This window comes from Fusarium tjaetaba, assembly GCF_013396195.1.
Source record: "Fusarium tjaetaba strain NRRL 66243 chromosome Unknown NRRL66243_c0000098, whole genome shotgun sequence".
In the NCBI taxonomy this organism is placed as follows: Eukaryota; Fungi; Ascomycota; class Sordariomycetes; order Hypocreales; family Nectriaceae; genus Fusarium; species Fusarium tjaetaba.
The window spans coordinates 82,771-94,528 of NW_023501294.1; the positions used below are offsets into that span (position 1 = coordinate 82,771).

The window sequence follows — 11,758 nt, forward strand, 5'->3', positions numbered from 1 at the left end:
ATAGATGACCAATTGAGTCGAAAACAATATTCGTGCTCGTGCAGTTTGGAGCTATGACATGAATTCTTTTGTCCTGCCTCAGTACATGGTTCTCCTTCCGGGATCTGAGCTGATCCGTCCTATACGGGGCGATAGATGTTGTTGTTCATGTCTTTGAGAAGTGCTTCCCCAGCATAGCCTTGTCTGCCGCAAGGACTCACTACGTCTCACTTTCACTTTAAAAAGCCAGCATTCCACTCACCATGGTAAAGCCTATCTCTTGAGCTCTACTTCAGCTCACTCTTTTCTTCTCGAAATCCTGGACCAAGTTCAAGCATCTACAACCCTTCCCCGATGGCCTTGTCCGCGGAAGCCATCATCTCCATTGTTGGTGCTCTCATCAACCTCCCAACATGTGTCTTGGTGTTTTACCATATGTGGACGAGACAGAACAAATCAGGGCACTACATGAACACTGCAGGTATTTCTGTATCTCATAATATTGTAAACTTCTAACGGGAGAATGTTATTGTCTTAGATGTCGAGCGGAGCCATAAACTATTCGAACGTACACCACCTTACCCTGATGATCGGCCTCGACTTCCAAACCACCATTACCCTAGTGCGTGGGTTCCATACTCGATTCCATCTCGCCATCGAACGCTTGGCTGGTCACAGCAAGATTTCCAATTGTACTCTTAGTCCCTCTGAGAAGGTTGACCATGTCGAAATGTGGGTGTTAGTCAAAGTGGAATTGTATAGTGGTGCTTGATCATATATAATAGAAATGGAACATTAATATTTTGGTCTTTCGCAAATCAGTCATAGAACATCTGAGCTGTAAAGCTTTGAGAGTGGTGACTTTGGTTTATCTGACGTATGTTACCTATATGAATGAATGTCCTGAGTACTATCAAGATTGCAGTCAAGCCAAATATAGGGTAATCGCTTGCCCAGATCATGTCCCAACCACCCGCCGCTGAAATTTGGTGGAGAGAATGCTGACTAACCAAAACGGCAGCCCCACTCAGAAAATATTGGGGTATATAAACTCGCACTTTTCCCGATCTCTTTTGTTTTTGCTCCTTAGATCAAAAAGCATTTTTTTTAATGTTTTCTGAGCCGCCACGACCTTCACCCGACCTCTGGGTCACCTCCCACGGTGTCGCGTTGCCTTTCCCATTGCGGGAAACGCTCAGTAGATTATAACCCTTGGATATAGGAAATTCTCCGTCAGGTCGTTGTTTCGCAACGATGTCTGTAGGCGGTGTAATGCCAAGAAGGGGGGACATTCCATCCTGAAAATGATTTTGTAGTAAATTTCGCGCTGTTGATATCAAGCTGTGTGACATCGCGAAAACGCGTGCTGCTCATGAGGACTTGGCAGACGTTCGCTGTAAAATTCTGCATCGTGAACTTGACGTCGCTATGCAAGGTTTGGCTGGTTTCGAGATGCGGCTATTGCCCCCGTGTCTCGACCTCGTTCGTCCATGCAGAATTGCAGACCAATCCTTAAGCGAGCTTTGTCTTGTTGTAAGGATTAAGCTCATGAGGCTCAAGACCGTTATTGGATCATCTCCTAGCGTCCATATCCAAGACACTGTCGCAAGTCGCACTGCACTCGCTGCACGTCAAACTCGACTTCAAGACACTTGAATCATGAATTCATCACGTTGTAGGCAAATGTCCTATTATACAGCCCAAAAGCCTTGAAGAACCCCGTCACTCATCATTGGGAGAATCGCCCAGAATTCCATCAACGCCCTGACTTCTGTGCTGATCCCTTACAAAGTCTTCGATTTTGTCATCGTGATGCGGTCGCTCTGGTGGTCCTGGAGGCTTGTCTTCCTCCTTGGGCGGGCTTTGACGAGCAGGCAGGATCTTGGCTGCAGCCGGGACATATTCTGTGACTGCAACAAGTCAGCAACCTAGTTATGGTATGTAAAGAGTTTGGTAGATCATACTCTTCTCGACAACAGGATTGGGTTTCTGATTCTCCAGTTCACGGGTGCTATCCGCAGCCTTGTCCAGCTGCTCCTTGAAGCTCTCGTCTTGGACGTTGTTGTTCTGGTCCAATTCTTGAGAAGCCATTTTTGTTTCGTTTCAGGCGGATTGTGTTTCCCGTTGAAGGATGATGCTCCGATTAAGATCTAGACGAGAGAAGGATGCATGTAAATATTGTGTATCCCTACCCCATTTCCTTGTTCTGCCATCTTTATCCCCGGCATTGGCATACGCAATGGCGCAAATCCTCAATGCACCCCTGTGAAACCTTACGTTAGTCCATTCTTTCAGCTCTTGTCACCCTCTATAAAGTGACGTCAAGTTGCAGTTGGAGGGGTCGTTCCGATAAGGCCCGATAACGATTCAAAAGTCTATCTTATCGGACCGTTCTGAATGGATGGGCTGATGATCACCCAACATTATCACTTTTGTTTGTTCCGCTAATAATTAAAAGAGGTATTTTATCAGGAACAAAACTCTGACGCCCTCTCGTTTTCCTATAGGTGCTATTTTCAACCTCGATTCTCTTGAAAGTATAGTAAAGATGGCGCCAATTCCTATCACTATCGTTACAGGGTTTTTGGGATCAGGTAAAACGACACTGATTCTGAACCTGATCCCCCAACTTCGCGCCCAGAATCCAGACTATAAGCTTGCGCTTCTCAAGAACGAATTCGGCGATCTCGCAGTCGACTCACAACTCGCCGCCAACTCTGCCATCTCGGGTGTTCAGGAACTCCTCAACGGCTGCATCTGCTGTAACCTCGTCGGTCAACTCGGCCCCGCGCTCGAAGAACTAGAAAAGACCGTCACACCCGATCGCATTGTTATTGAAACCAGCGGCTCGGCTTTCCCCGCGACACTCGCTCTCGAAGTCAATCGCCTGGCGCGTGAGTCCGGGAAGTATATCCTCGACGGTGTCATCAGCGTCATTGACGTCGAGAACTGGAAGGGTTATGAGGACACCAGCTACACGGCGCGCATTCAAGCGCGCTACACCGATCTCATTGTCTTCAACAAGTGGGAAAATGTCAGCATGCTACGATACGACGAATGCCTTGACCGAGTCGGCGACCTGGAGGTTGACGTTGCCAAGGTCAAGAGCGACAAGGGCAAAGTGTCGATGGACTTGATCTTTGGTGTGGATGGTGGTTTGGCGAAGGAGTTGACAGAGGCAGATGTTGAAAAGACCAATGGCCACAGTCACGACAATTCCAATGGCGCAACAAACGGCCATTCTCATAACCACCAAAGCGAAGTCGAGGTTTTGTCAGTTGTCCTGAAAGCTGATCCTTCAGCACGAGTTTCGACAGAAAAGCTCATCGCTTTCCTCTCCTCCGCCCCCAAAGACGAAGCCTACCGCATCAAGGCCCTCGTCTCACTCTCATCAACGCCCACAAACTCCGATCCTGATATTCCTCCACCAGAGCCAAGCGCCTCCGGTCGATATATCCTCAACTGGGCATTTGGCCGCTGGACGTTCACACCCGTTGCGGAATCGCTGCAGGAGCATGACTCGAGCAGCGATGTTACACTACGCATGACGATAATTTTTGCGCGATATGAGAGCAACAAGTGGAAGAAGAGAATTGAAGCTGGTGGGTTGATAGAATTAGAGGGTGGAGATTCAAGCGATTTGACTGTTACAAAAATTATTTAGATTAGAACATAGACTGAAAAGTTGAGATGGACCAGATGAAACAAGATGTCACGAAGAGATAAAAGAGATGGTTATGAAAATATAGACTCATGATTGAATTGAAAGAACGCTTGTCGCTATTTGACCAGGATATAGAAAAACAAACCCGCTACCTGACATTTTGAATACATACATGATACAATCTTTTTTTACAGGCAATCTCCTGCAAGACTTTATATCCACCCAGGACCTGGATTGACAGGACTCGGGACAGAGTTCGCACCTGGCGCTGGCCCATTAGTGACTTTGTCGTCACTGAAGTTCTGCTCATCAAAGTAATAATCCGCCCAGTCATCTTCGTAAACATCAGCAGCCTCGGGAGTCTTGGACTTGATCATCCATGGATCATCGAATGAGGGACTATCATCGACCTTGGCCCTTGATTCAACCTCTTCCTGGAAGCGCTTGAACACTTCAGGCGTCGAGAGGGCCGACATTGGGGTTGGAGGAACTGAAGGGCCCGTCGCTACTGTCTTGACGGTCTCAGCTGGACTGCTGCAATGCGATGTCGGCGAAGCTGGCGGTGACAGTGAATTTGCTTCGGGATTCGAGGTGAGAGACGGGGAGGGGCGATGAAGCTTGGCGATACCGTCGAGAGACTGAGGAATCAGAGGAGGAGGACGGTTGTACTTCTTGACAGTTGGTTTGTGATGAAGTCGAGAGAAGTTGGGACTGATTTCGACCGGCGTGGCTGTGATGGAGTCATTCTCACAGCTTGAACAAGTCCCAGACGTCTCAGCGATTCCATTATGACATACGCGACACATTGGGTCCGAAACACTGTCTTGTCGAACATGAACTTGTGTAGAAGATGCGTGAACGGGATGAGAGTTGAGGGCATCTGCCGTTGGCTTGGAAGGCCTTCGCACAACGACTGTGTGAACAGACTGCTTGCGCTTCTGAGAATCTTGCGATGATCGACGAATAGCGACCATTTGAACTGATTGTTTTCGTCTGGGCCATCCTGAAGCTGAAGCATCGCTTGGTCGTGGTGATGAGATTGGTGAGACGCCAGGCGTGACGTGGTTGTCTACTCGTTCGAGTTTAATAGTCTTGGCTTCGCTGATGACTGCAGAAGGCGAGGGCTCTCTTGCAATGTTTAAATCATCAACAACTAAGAGGCTTTTTCGAATGGCCACTGAAGGTTGGGGAACCTGGGGCGAGTCTTGTGGTTTTGCTGTTGCTGTAGACTCAACGGTGTCGACCTTTTCTAGCGGACATGGCTCCTCTTCAGCGGGTGTAAGTGGCCCAAAGGCAGATTGGAACTGTCCATTAAACGGTCCAAAAGTTAATCGCAACGGTTGCTGTGCTCGAGGATGCTCCAGTCGTGGTTGTTCTGAAGGTGCCTGTATTATTCGAGGCTGCTTAATATGTGGTTGAATTGTGCGAGGTTGTTCTGTTGGTGGTTGCGGTTGTGGCTGTACTATTCGAGATAACTCATGTTGAGGCGGTCTCAATGGTGAGAGCTCTTCTTGCGCCGGTTCTCGCACAGGAGATAATTGTTTGTGATGCTGAATTTCATGCCGACGATGTATTTGCTCCACGAAAGAAGCCTTTCTCATATTAATAAGAGACTTTTTACAATCTTCGTCACTGGGAATATCGGCCTCAGTGATCCTCCTCGTAGGTCGGTCTGGATAGTGCAGCATGGTGAAATCTTTACTGGTTGAAGAGGTTGATTTTGCGACAGACTCAGAAGCTCTTCTAAATCCCCGAAAACTCAGGTTTCGGGGCGAGAGCTGGTCCCGCCAGCTGCTCATCTTATCGTCGTTGTTGGAAGTCCAAGAAGGCATCGTGAAGAGGTTGGCTTGGTGAAGAAGAGATAGAGTAGCCTGACTCGGAGCACAATGTCTCACAGGCCAGGAAAGAGAATTTCCCAGAAAACCTGATTTCAGCAGAATGGTAATCCCAGCCCCAGCCTCCGTTATAAGGAGATGTCTCTGGGGTCCCCTTTTTTGACAAAGCTGAGTGGTGTCAGGCTGCTTGACTGGAATGTAAGTGAAGTGATGGCGGGAGGGGCCCTGGGTCTTACAAGACAAGCCGCCCACCTCGGAGGATATCTTCAGTGGGTATAGAGCTCTGGGGAACAGAGCGGAACTGAACTGAACTTAACTTGGCTTGGAAGACGGAATAGAGTTTATCTTGGTAAAGAGAAATTCAAACCTTGTTAGATGGCCTAGTCACTTCTAGTATGCGCCTCGTCTCAACTATGGCGGCTCGGAGGTCCCGATGACACCAGGCAGTGTCATTGTGCGGGGGCAACTCAATCTTTTGGCTTCTGCAGTAACTAAATAGGTCACTTTAAGGCGTCAGAGGTGGTGTCAGGCACACGGCACAGGGACGGGAAAGGTACAAAGAGGAGAGTTTGTCTCCCAAGAATGCAAATGCAGTTTGGGTAACACCAAAAGTGCTCCAATCTTAACATCACCAACCATTGCCCCAGAGATGGGCCGCAAGAGAGCCCGAGCATAAAGACAAAAGTACACAATGAAAGCTGAAAATAAATTACCCTCTCATGATTCTTTCTCAGCGACGACTGACAGAGACTGAGACCGTGAGGTGACAGACAGCCACATGGCACATGATTCATGGCCGCAAGCCACCCAAAAAACCGCCTATCCTCTCCACTCACTACCCGATATATCCAGAACCTCAGAGACCATTCCAGTCAATCTTGCCCCTGAAATCCAAAACCTCGTGCAAGAATTCACAAAAACTATATCGACAGACTGGTGCAGCTGTTAGCTCCCACGATCTTGTCCCGTTCCTCGGTTCCTGTGCCTGACATGGTCTTTGCAAGGCTGTTCCTGGCTAGTAATCATTGCCGTCCTTTGTTGGTCATGACTCGGCTTACGCCATCTTTTAGAGACCTTCCATGTTGTCGACCAAGTGTGGTAGTATTTTCCTCAGTAGCCTCAATTCTTAGGCCCTCTAGGCCCTCTACATGGGTCATCCATGCTAGCTGTCAATCATGGGAATATTGCGGCTTTGTAATTGATTGATTCATTGATTGTTTGATTAAGCGATCGACTATAGGTTGACAGTTACTGTCATATTGTTGCTAAGAACCAACAGCGTTGGTGGCAGCTCATTGCACAGAACTTCCACATCAGACAGATACTGTATAGTAGAAGCTTCATCCAAGCAAGTGCCCTCCGAAGGAATCGGCAGCGTGCTGAGAAGAACAGCAGTCTCCTTGGAATGCTGTCGCATCAATTCGTTGACAATGAGATGCTGTGCTCTGCTTGGAAGCTCGTTGAAAGAGAGCTCCAATCCCTGCGGCGTGTAACCCGAATTTTGACCTTCCTCCTCTAGATGTGAACTTAATCTGTATCTTTCAAGCATCTCTGGAATTTGCTCATAGGATTCGCCCCCTCCTTGTGTAGATCCTCGAGAATTCCGCCGCGAATGGAATTGAGACTGATGCGTTGAGTATGGCTCGCACTCAGACTGTTCCGCGAAACTGACTTTTCTGCTCTCCTCACCGGCCAACACTTGACCGCTAGACCGGGATCTATTCGGGAACTTTCCTGATGACGATTGCCGCGAATAACTCGGTCGATACGGTCCGGCCTTGGGAGTCTCAGATTCGGTGCTAGAGGGCGGCGCAAAGCTTATCGTGGACCCCTCTGCTTCCGAGGCCACGATCTTTGTTTCCGGGACCGGGCGGCTGGAGAACTTCACGGTCGAAGACTGCCTGGAGAGATTGGGCCTTCCTGGTGTTGATGCACCGCTGCGATACGGGCGTGCAGTGTCTTCTCGCGTAGGGCTTGGAGGGTGCACATGACTGAAGGCTGCCGAGGGTCCTAGCAAGTCTCGCGAGACAAGAGGAGGAAACTCTTCCGGGGCAGAGTCTGTGCTGCCTCCATGTGGTTGTTGGTTCGTCTGTGCTGCTGATGATTCTGGTGTAACTTGGGAGGCTGATGCTGATGCCGACTGTGATGTCTGGGCTCCACCAACGCCAGCGCCAACTCCCTTTACTGTCGCAGAAGATGACATTGTACCGTACGACGTACTTGTTCCGACCGCATCTCCGACTGTGCCGGACTTGGACCTTCGGCCAAAGCTTTCCCAGAAGTCACCACGCACTCTGCCACCCTCATCATGAGAATCTCCACCTGCCAACAATGGCTGGCGAGCTGCATCACTCGGGCCGATGTTTGTTTCGTCAATCGACTCACGGTCTAGTATGGAACTGTACCCCATTTCCTCGTCATCGAGAAGCTCTGCTTGCGAGTCTTCTGCCTCGTCATCCTCGTTATCCGTTTCATCTAATGCACCGTCTGGGAGATGGTGTGTGTGAATTCCCATACTAACCCCCATCTTTGAAAGCATCCGAATAGCCGGCCGTCTTGGTAATTCGGGAACATCCGTCGTGCTAGCACGTCGACGATCGTATATCTCCTCATGAGGGTTATACAAACCGGGCCTCCCAGATATCGTATCATATAGTTGCTCCAGCTGATCTAGCTCCTGGGTAGAAGTCATGTTGTCTGATCGACCTCGGAACATCTGAACATCATCCCACCATTCTTCGCTGTGGAGTGTTTCGTTGACGACGATCTCCCAATCAATATCGCTGCCTATTCCATTGACGATGAGTTCGTAAGTATTCAGACTGCCTGATGCCAAGCAAAATACTTTGACCTCTGCGTCGATTCTTAATTTTTCAAGAAGTGCCAGAACTCGAGCATGCTCTTCGTTGACCTCACTCTCATATTCCACAAACACCATGACCCGAAGCGTATAAACATGCTTCCAGAGTTGCACACTGTGAAGAATATGCCCGAGCTGCAAAATGAGTGTGTCTACTAATGTTAGCCTGTGCCGTCTTCACAAGAGATTGACCTTACATGTATCAAAGTTGGTGGTCAGCAAACTCTTTCCATCAGAAGTAACCTCGGCCGACATCTGGATGGGCCACAGGTCGATGTACTTTTTGGTGTTGGTTCCGTCCTTTCTTGGTGTCTCAAGTGATTCAAAGCCACACCCCACTGCAACGTTGAGTCGATATCTCAACGCAATGTCCTCTAGTATGGTCAGATACTCTTTTGGAGACATCATATTCTCGGTACGAATAACGTCCGTTGGTAGGATGCCCTCCATGAGTCTTGCTGACGTGTCACCCCGTCGCCTCCGAGGTCTTTCGGGAGCTTTGCCATTTGACCTAGCGGGCCGTCGCATTTGACTAGATAAAGATACGGGAACATCAGGTACGCGGAGCTCCGGATTCGATTTTCGCAGTTCCTCCATGTTGTAAAACCCAAGCACAGCAATGTTGGGACGCATTCCACCAAGGCCGGCTGATAGTATCAGATTGCGGATACCCCAAGTGATGGCGGGCGACATTGTCAGCTGCACAAAAGCCTTGATCTTGGAATACTCGTTGATGTATTTTGTCCATGCATGTTGTTGAAGCCGAGCTTCATGAACCCCTGAGTTGAAGTCGTCGGTCACGATGACATGGCCAAGGATGTAAAGCGACCCCTTTTTGAGTGCATTACAAAATTGGATCAATCTGGTCTGTCTGCGAGGGTTGTTGATAAGTAATATGATATGCGGTCTCCAGAATTTGATGTGTTCTGGTCTCAGGCGTAGCAAATACTTCCTTACTTGATGATAGATCAAGTTTTGGCTAACATCGCCCCAGTGCTTAGGAGGGCTGAGGTAATGAATGAGGAGGAATAGCAACACAAGCACTGTGATAGCAATAGCAGCATAGGTCTCATCGATGAAGAACATAGCAAAGCCTGACAAGATGCCGGCAAGGAAAGCAGTTTGCCAGGTGAAGAACTTGAAGCTTGGTCTGAAGTTAGGGGCTGACCCGATTTTGAGAAGGAAGCAAGCCAAATTCATGACGAAGAAAGTCATCTGATATCCCATAGAGATAAAGGTAGCGATCTGGTTGAGATCGGCGAAGAGAGCCAATTGCGCAATGACATAGGTCAGAAGCAAAGCGTAAATCGGCTCGTCACCGTGTTTCGTGCCCTTGCTGAAGAAGCCGAGGCCTGGAAGAAGCTTGTCCCTTGCAAAAGCTTGGAACAGCTTGGAGGCGCCGATCAGGCCCATAAGAGCGGAGAAGAAGGTGACTGCACATTCGCCAGCGAGGATGACAGGTTGGGAGAGGTTGATAAGAGGGATGACATTGTCGTTGGCCAGGAAAGATGTGTGAGTTGTGCTCGCAGCCAGCGAAAGGATTACGACAAAGTAAATGATAAACGTTGTCAACATTGCCCAGAGCGTCCCATGAGGAATCGATCTGCTTGGGTCTTTTAGGTCTCCAGACATGGATGCACCCGCGAAGATCCCCGAGGTAGCACTGTCTTGTTGTCAGTACGAGCTTGTTATACACACACAGGTTGGCATGAGGGTCGTACGGAAAGAGAATGCCAAACAGATCACGAAACGTTTCAAGGCCTTTGAATTGGGGGCCGCTGTGAGGAAGGAAGTTGTCGGTCAGGGTATCAAGACTGGGTCCAGTGAAATGAATCCCGAGATCCCTATCATGGAAGGGAGCCTTGAAGATAGCAGAGACTGGGATGCTGACAATGGCCAAGCTCAGGATAGCAAGCAAAGCATTGGAGGCTCTCGAAAAAGTTGCAGATCCCAGAAAACAAAGACCAGTACAAAGCAACAGGGCAGCTGTTTGGAGGCCATAGCCAGTCCAGTAACCTGAGGGGAAAGCCGCGCCGAGATTCAGTCTAACACAGTCAATAAGACCAACAACGTTCATGCTTGCATTGAGAACTTGAGCCAGATAGAAGAGGATTCCGATGGAACCACCAAACTCGGGTCCCAGAGACCGTGAGATAAGGTAGTATGCACCACCACCCTTGACTTCTCCATTGGTCGCGATGGCCGACAGAGAAAGCGTCGTCAATAAGTCAATGGAGTAAGCTGTAACTAGAAGTCCTGGAGTCTTTGTTAAGATTTATGAAAGGCCTCGTATGCGAGAAAAGCTTACCGAGGATACCCACGAAACCGATTTTCCCAATTATTTGACCGAATCGCAAAAACATGAGAATACTCATGATATTGAGAAAAACAGGGATGTAGACACCTGAGATGCTGCCCAACTTGTTGTGTCGTGGCTCCATGGTGACTGATACCGATCCCCGTCCGCCATGGGACTCGGCTATGCTGTTTCGATGTCGTTCTCCCCCATTGTCAACTCCCTTGAGATCTGACTGTTGAGGTGTTGTCATGATGAAGTCCAGAGAGCAAAGTCCGCTCGGCCAGGCGAGGGGTTCAGTAGTAGCGAGCACTGGCCCAGGCCCACATGAGCAAGTATGAGACGGTGAAGAACCGCGGTGGAACAAAGCACAGAAGAATGAGGTTTTTGAAAGAGGGGACAAGTCAGAGAAGTAATGATGTTATGGTGTATTCTATTGCTCAAGGACCACTCAGCAATTGGGTAATCGGTCGTCAATCCTATGCTTGCCAAGAGAATTCCAAGCTGAAGCCTCCCGCGTGTTGCATATGGTGTAGTTAGTGTAGTTGCGAGTGGATAATACACAAGGACAGTTGTTCGGCAATCCGGGCAAAACCGTCGATGTTGGTTTAGAGATTATCACCAATCAAGGCCGCCACAACAGCCTCAAGGGAGGGCATTCTTGGGCCTCCATCGTTACAGCAGGAAAGGTATGGAAGTTTGGGGAACAAACGTTAGACGGGGTCAGCAGGGAACTAGGCGCTGCTAATGTTGGTGTTTGGAGTGGTTTCAAGGGTCTACGGGTGCTAGACATTTCCCCACTAAAAAAATGTATTTCAGCGGTTAGAGGCCAGTAGAATCCAGTAGTGTCGCTCAGAGCTATCTCTCTGGAGCTCAAGATATCCATCCATGGATGACAGTGATAGTCGTCTTTATGACTCTGTCTGTGGGGAAGTCGGATCATGTGCAAGAGCTGGCATGGGAGGTGACAAACTTGAGACTTTGACCCTAAGCGACAAAATAAACTATCCAAAAGCTCTCCTTGGGCTTATGAGAACTTACTCAAGTCTTTTTATCTGTCATGGTCAAGGTCTCAAGGTGTCTTGCTCCTGGAAGCTGGCGTGGCTGGAGCTCATAACGAACCA

At 48.9% G+C, this 11,758-nt stretch overlaps 4 protein-coding genes across 4 annotated transcripts; 1 reads left to right on the top strand and 3 right to left on the bottom strand.

Annotated features, from left to right (window-relative positions):
* Nucleotides 1-1,701: 1,701 nt before the first annotated feature.
* On the bottom strand, nt 1,702-2,070 carry FTJAE_5210 (uncharacterized protein; the record flags this gene model as incomplete). The annotated part of the gene is made up of 2 exons (XM_037351694.1): nt 1,702-1,889; nt 1,944-2,070. 2 exons carry the CDS (start codon nt 2,068-2,070, stop codon nt 1,702-1,704), a joined length of 315 nt encoding a protein of 104 aa, XP_037207707.1.
* Nucleotides 2,071-2,527: 457 nt separating this feature from the next.
* Nucleotides 2,528-3,643, top strand: FTJAE_5211 (GTPase (G3E family); the record flags this gene model as incomplete). Its single annotated transcript, XM_037351695.1, has 1 exon — nt 2,528-3,643. One exon carries the CDS (start codon nt 2,528-2,530, stop codon nt 3,641-3,643), a length of 1,116 nt encoding a protein of 371 aa, XP_037207708.1.
* Nucleotides 3,644-3,855: 212 nt separating this feature from the next.
* Nucleotides 3,856-5,475, bottom strand: FTJAE_5212 (uncharacterized protein; the record flags this gene model as incomplete). The annotated part of the gene is made up of 1 exon (XM_037351696.1): nt 3,856-5,475. The coding sequence occupies one exon, from the start codon at nt 5,473-5,475 to the stop codon at nt 3,856-3,858; it is 1,620 nt and encodes a 539-aa protein (XP_037207709.1).
* Nucleotides 5,476-6,712: 1,237 nt separating this feature from the next.
* FTJAE_5213 (na+ k+ 2cl-cotransporter) lies at nt 6,713-10,887 on the bottom strand (the record flags this gene model as incomplete). Its single annotated transcript, XM_037351697.1, has 4 exons — nt 6,713-8,473; nt 8,531-10,001; nt 10,060-10,594; nt 10,647-10,887. The coding sequence occupies 4 exons, from the start codon at nt 10,885-10,887 to the stop codon at nt 6,713-6,715; spliced, it is 4,008 nt and encodes a 1,335-aa protein (XP_037207710.1).
* Nucleotides 10,888-11,758: the final 871 nt, after the last annotated feature.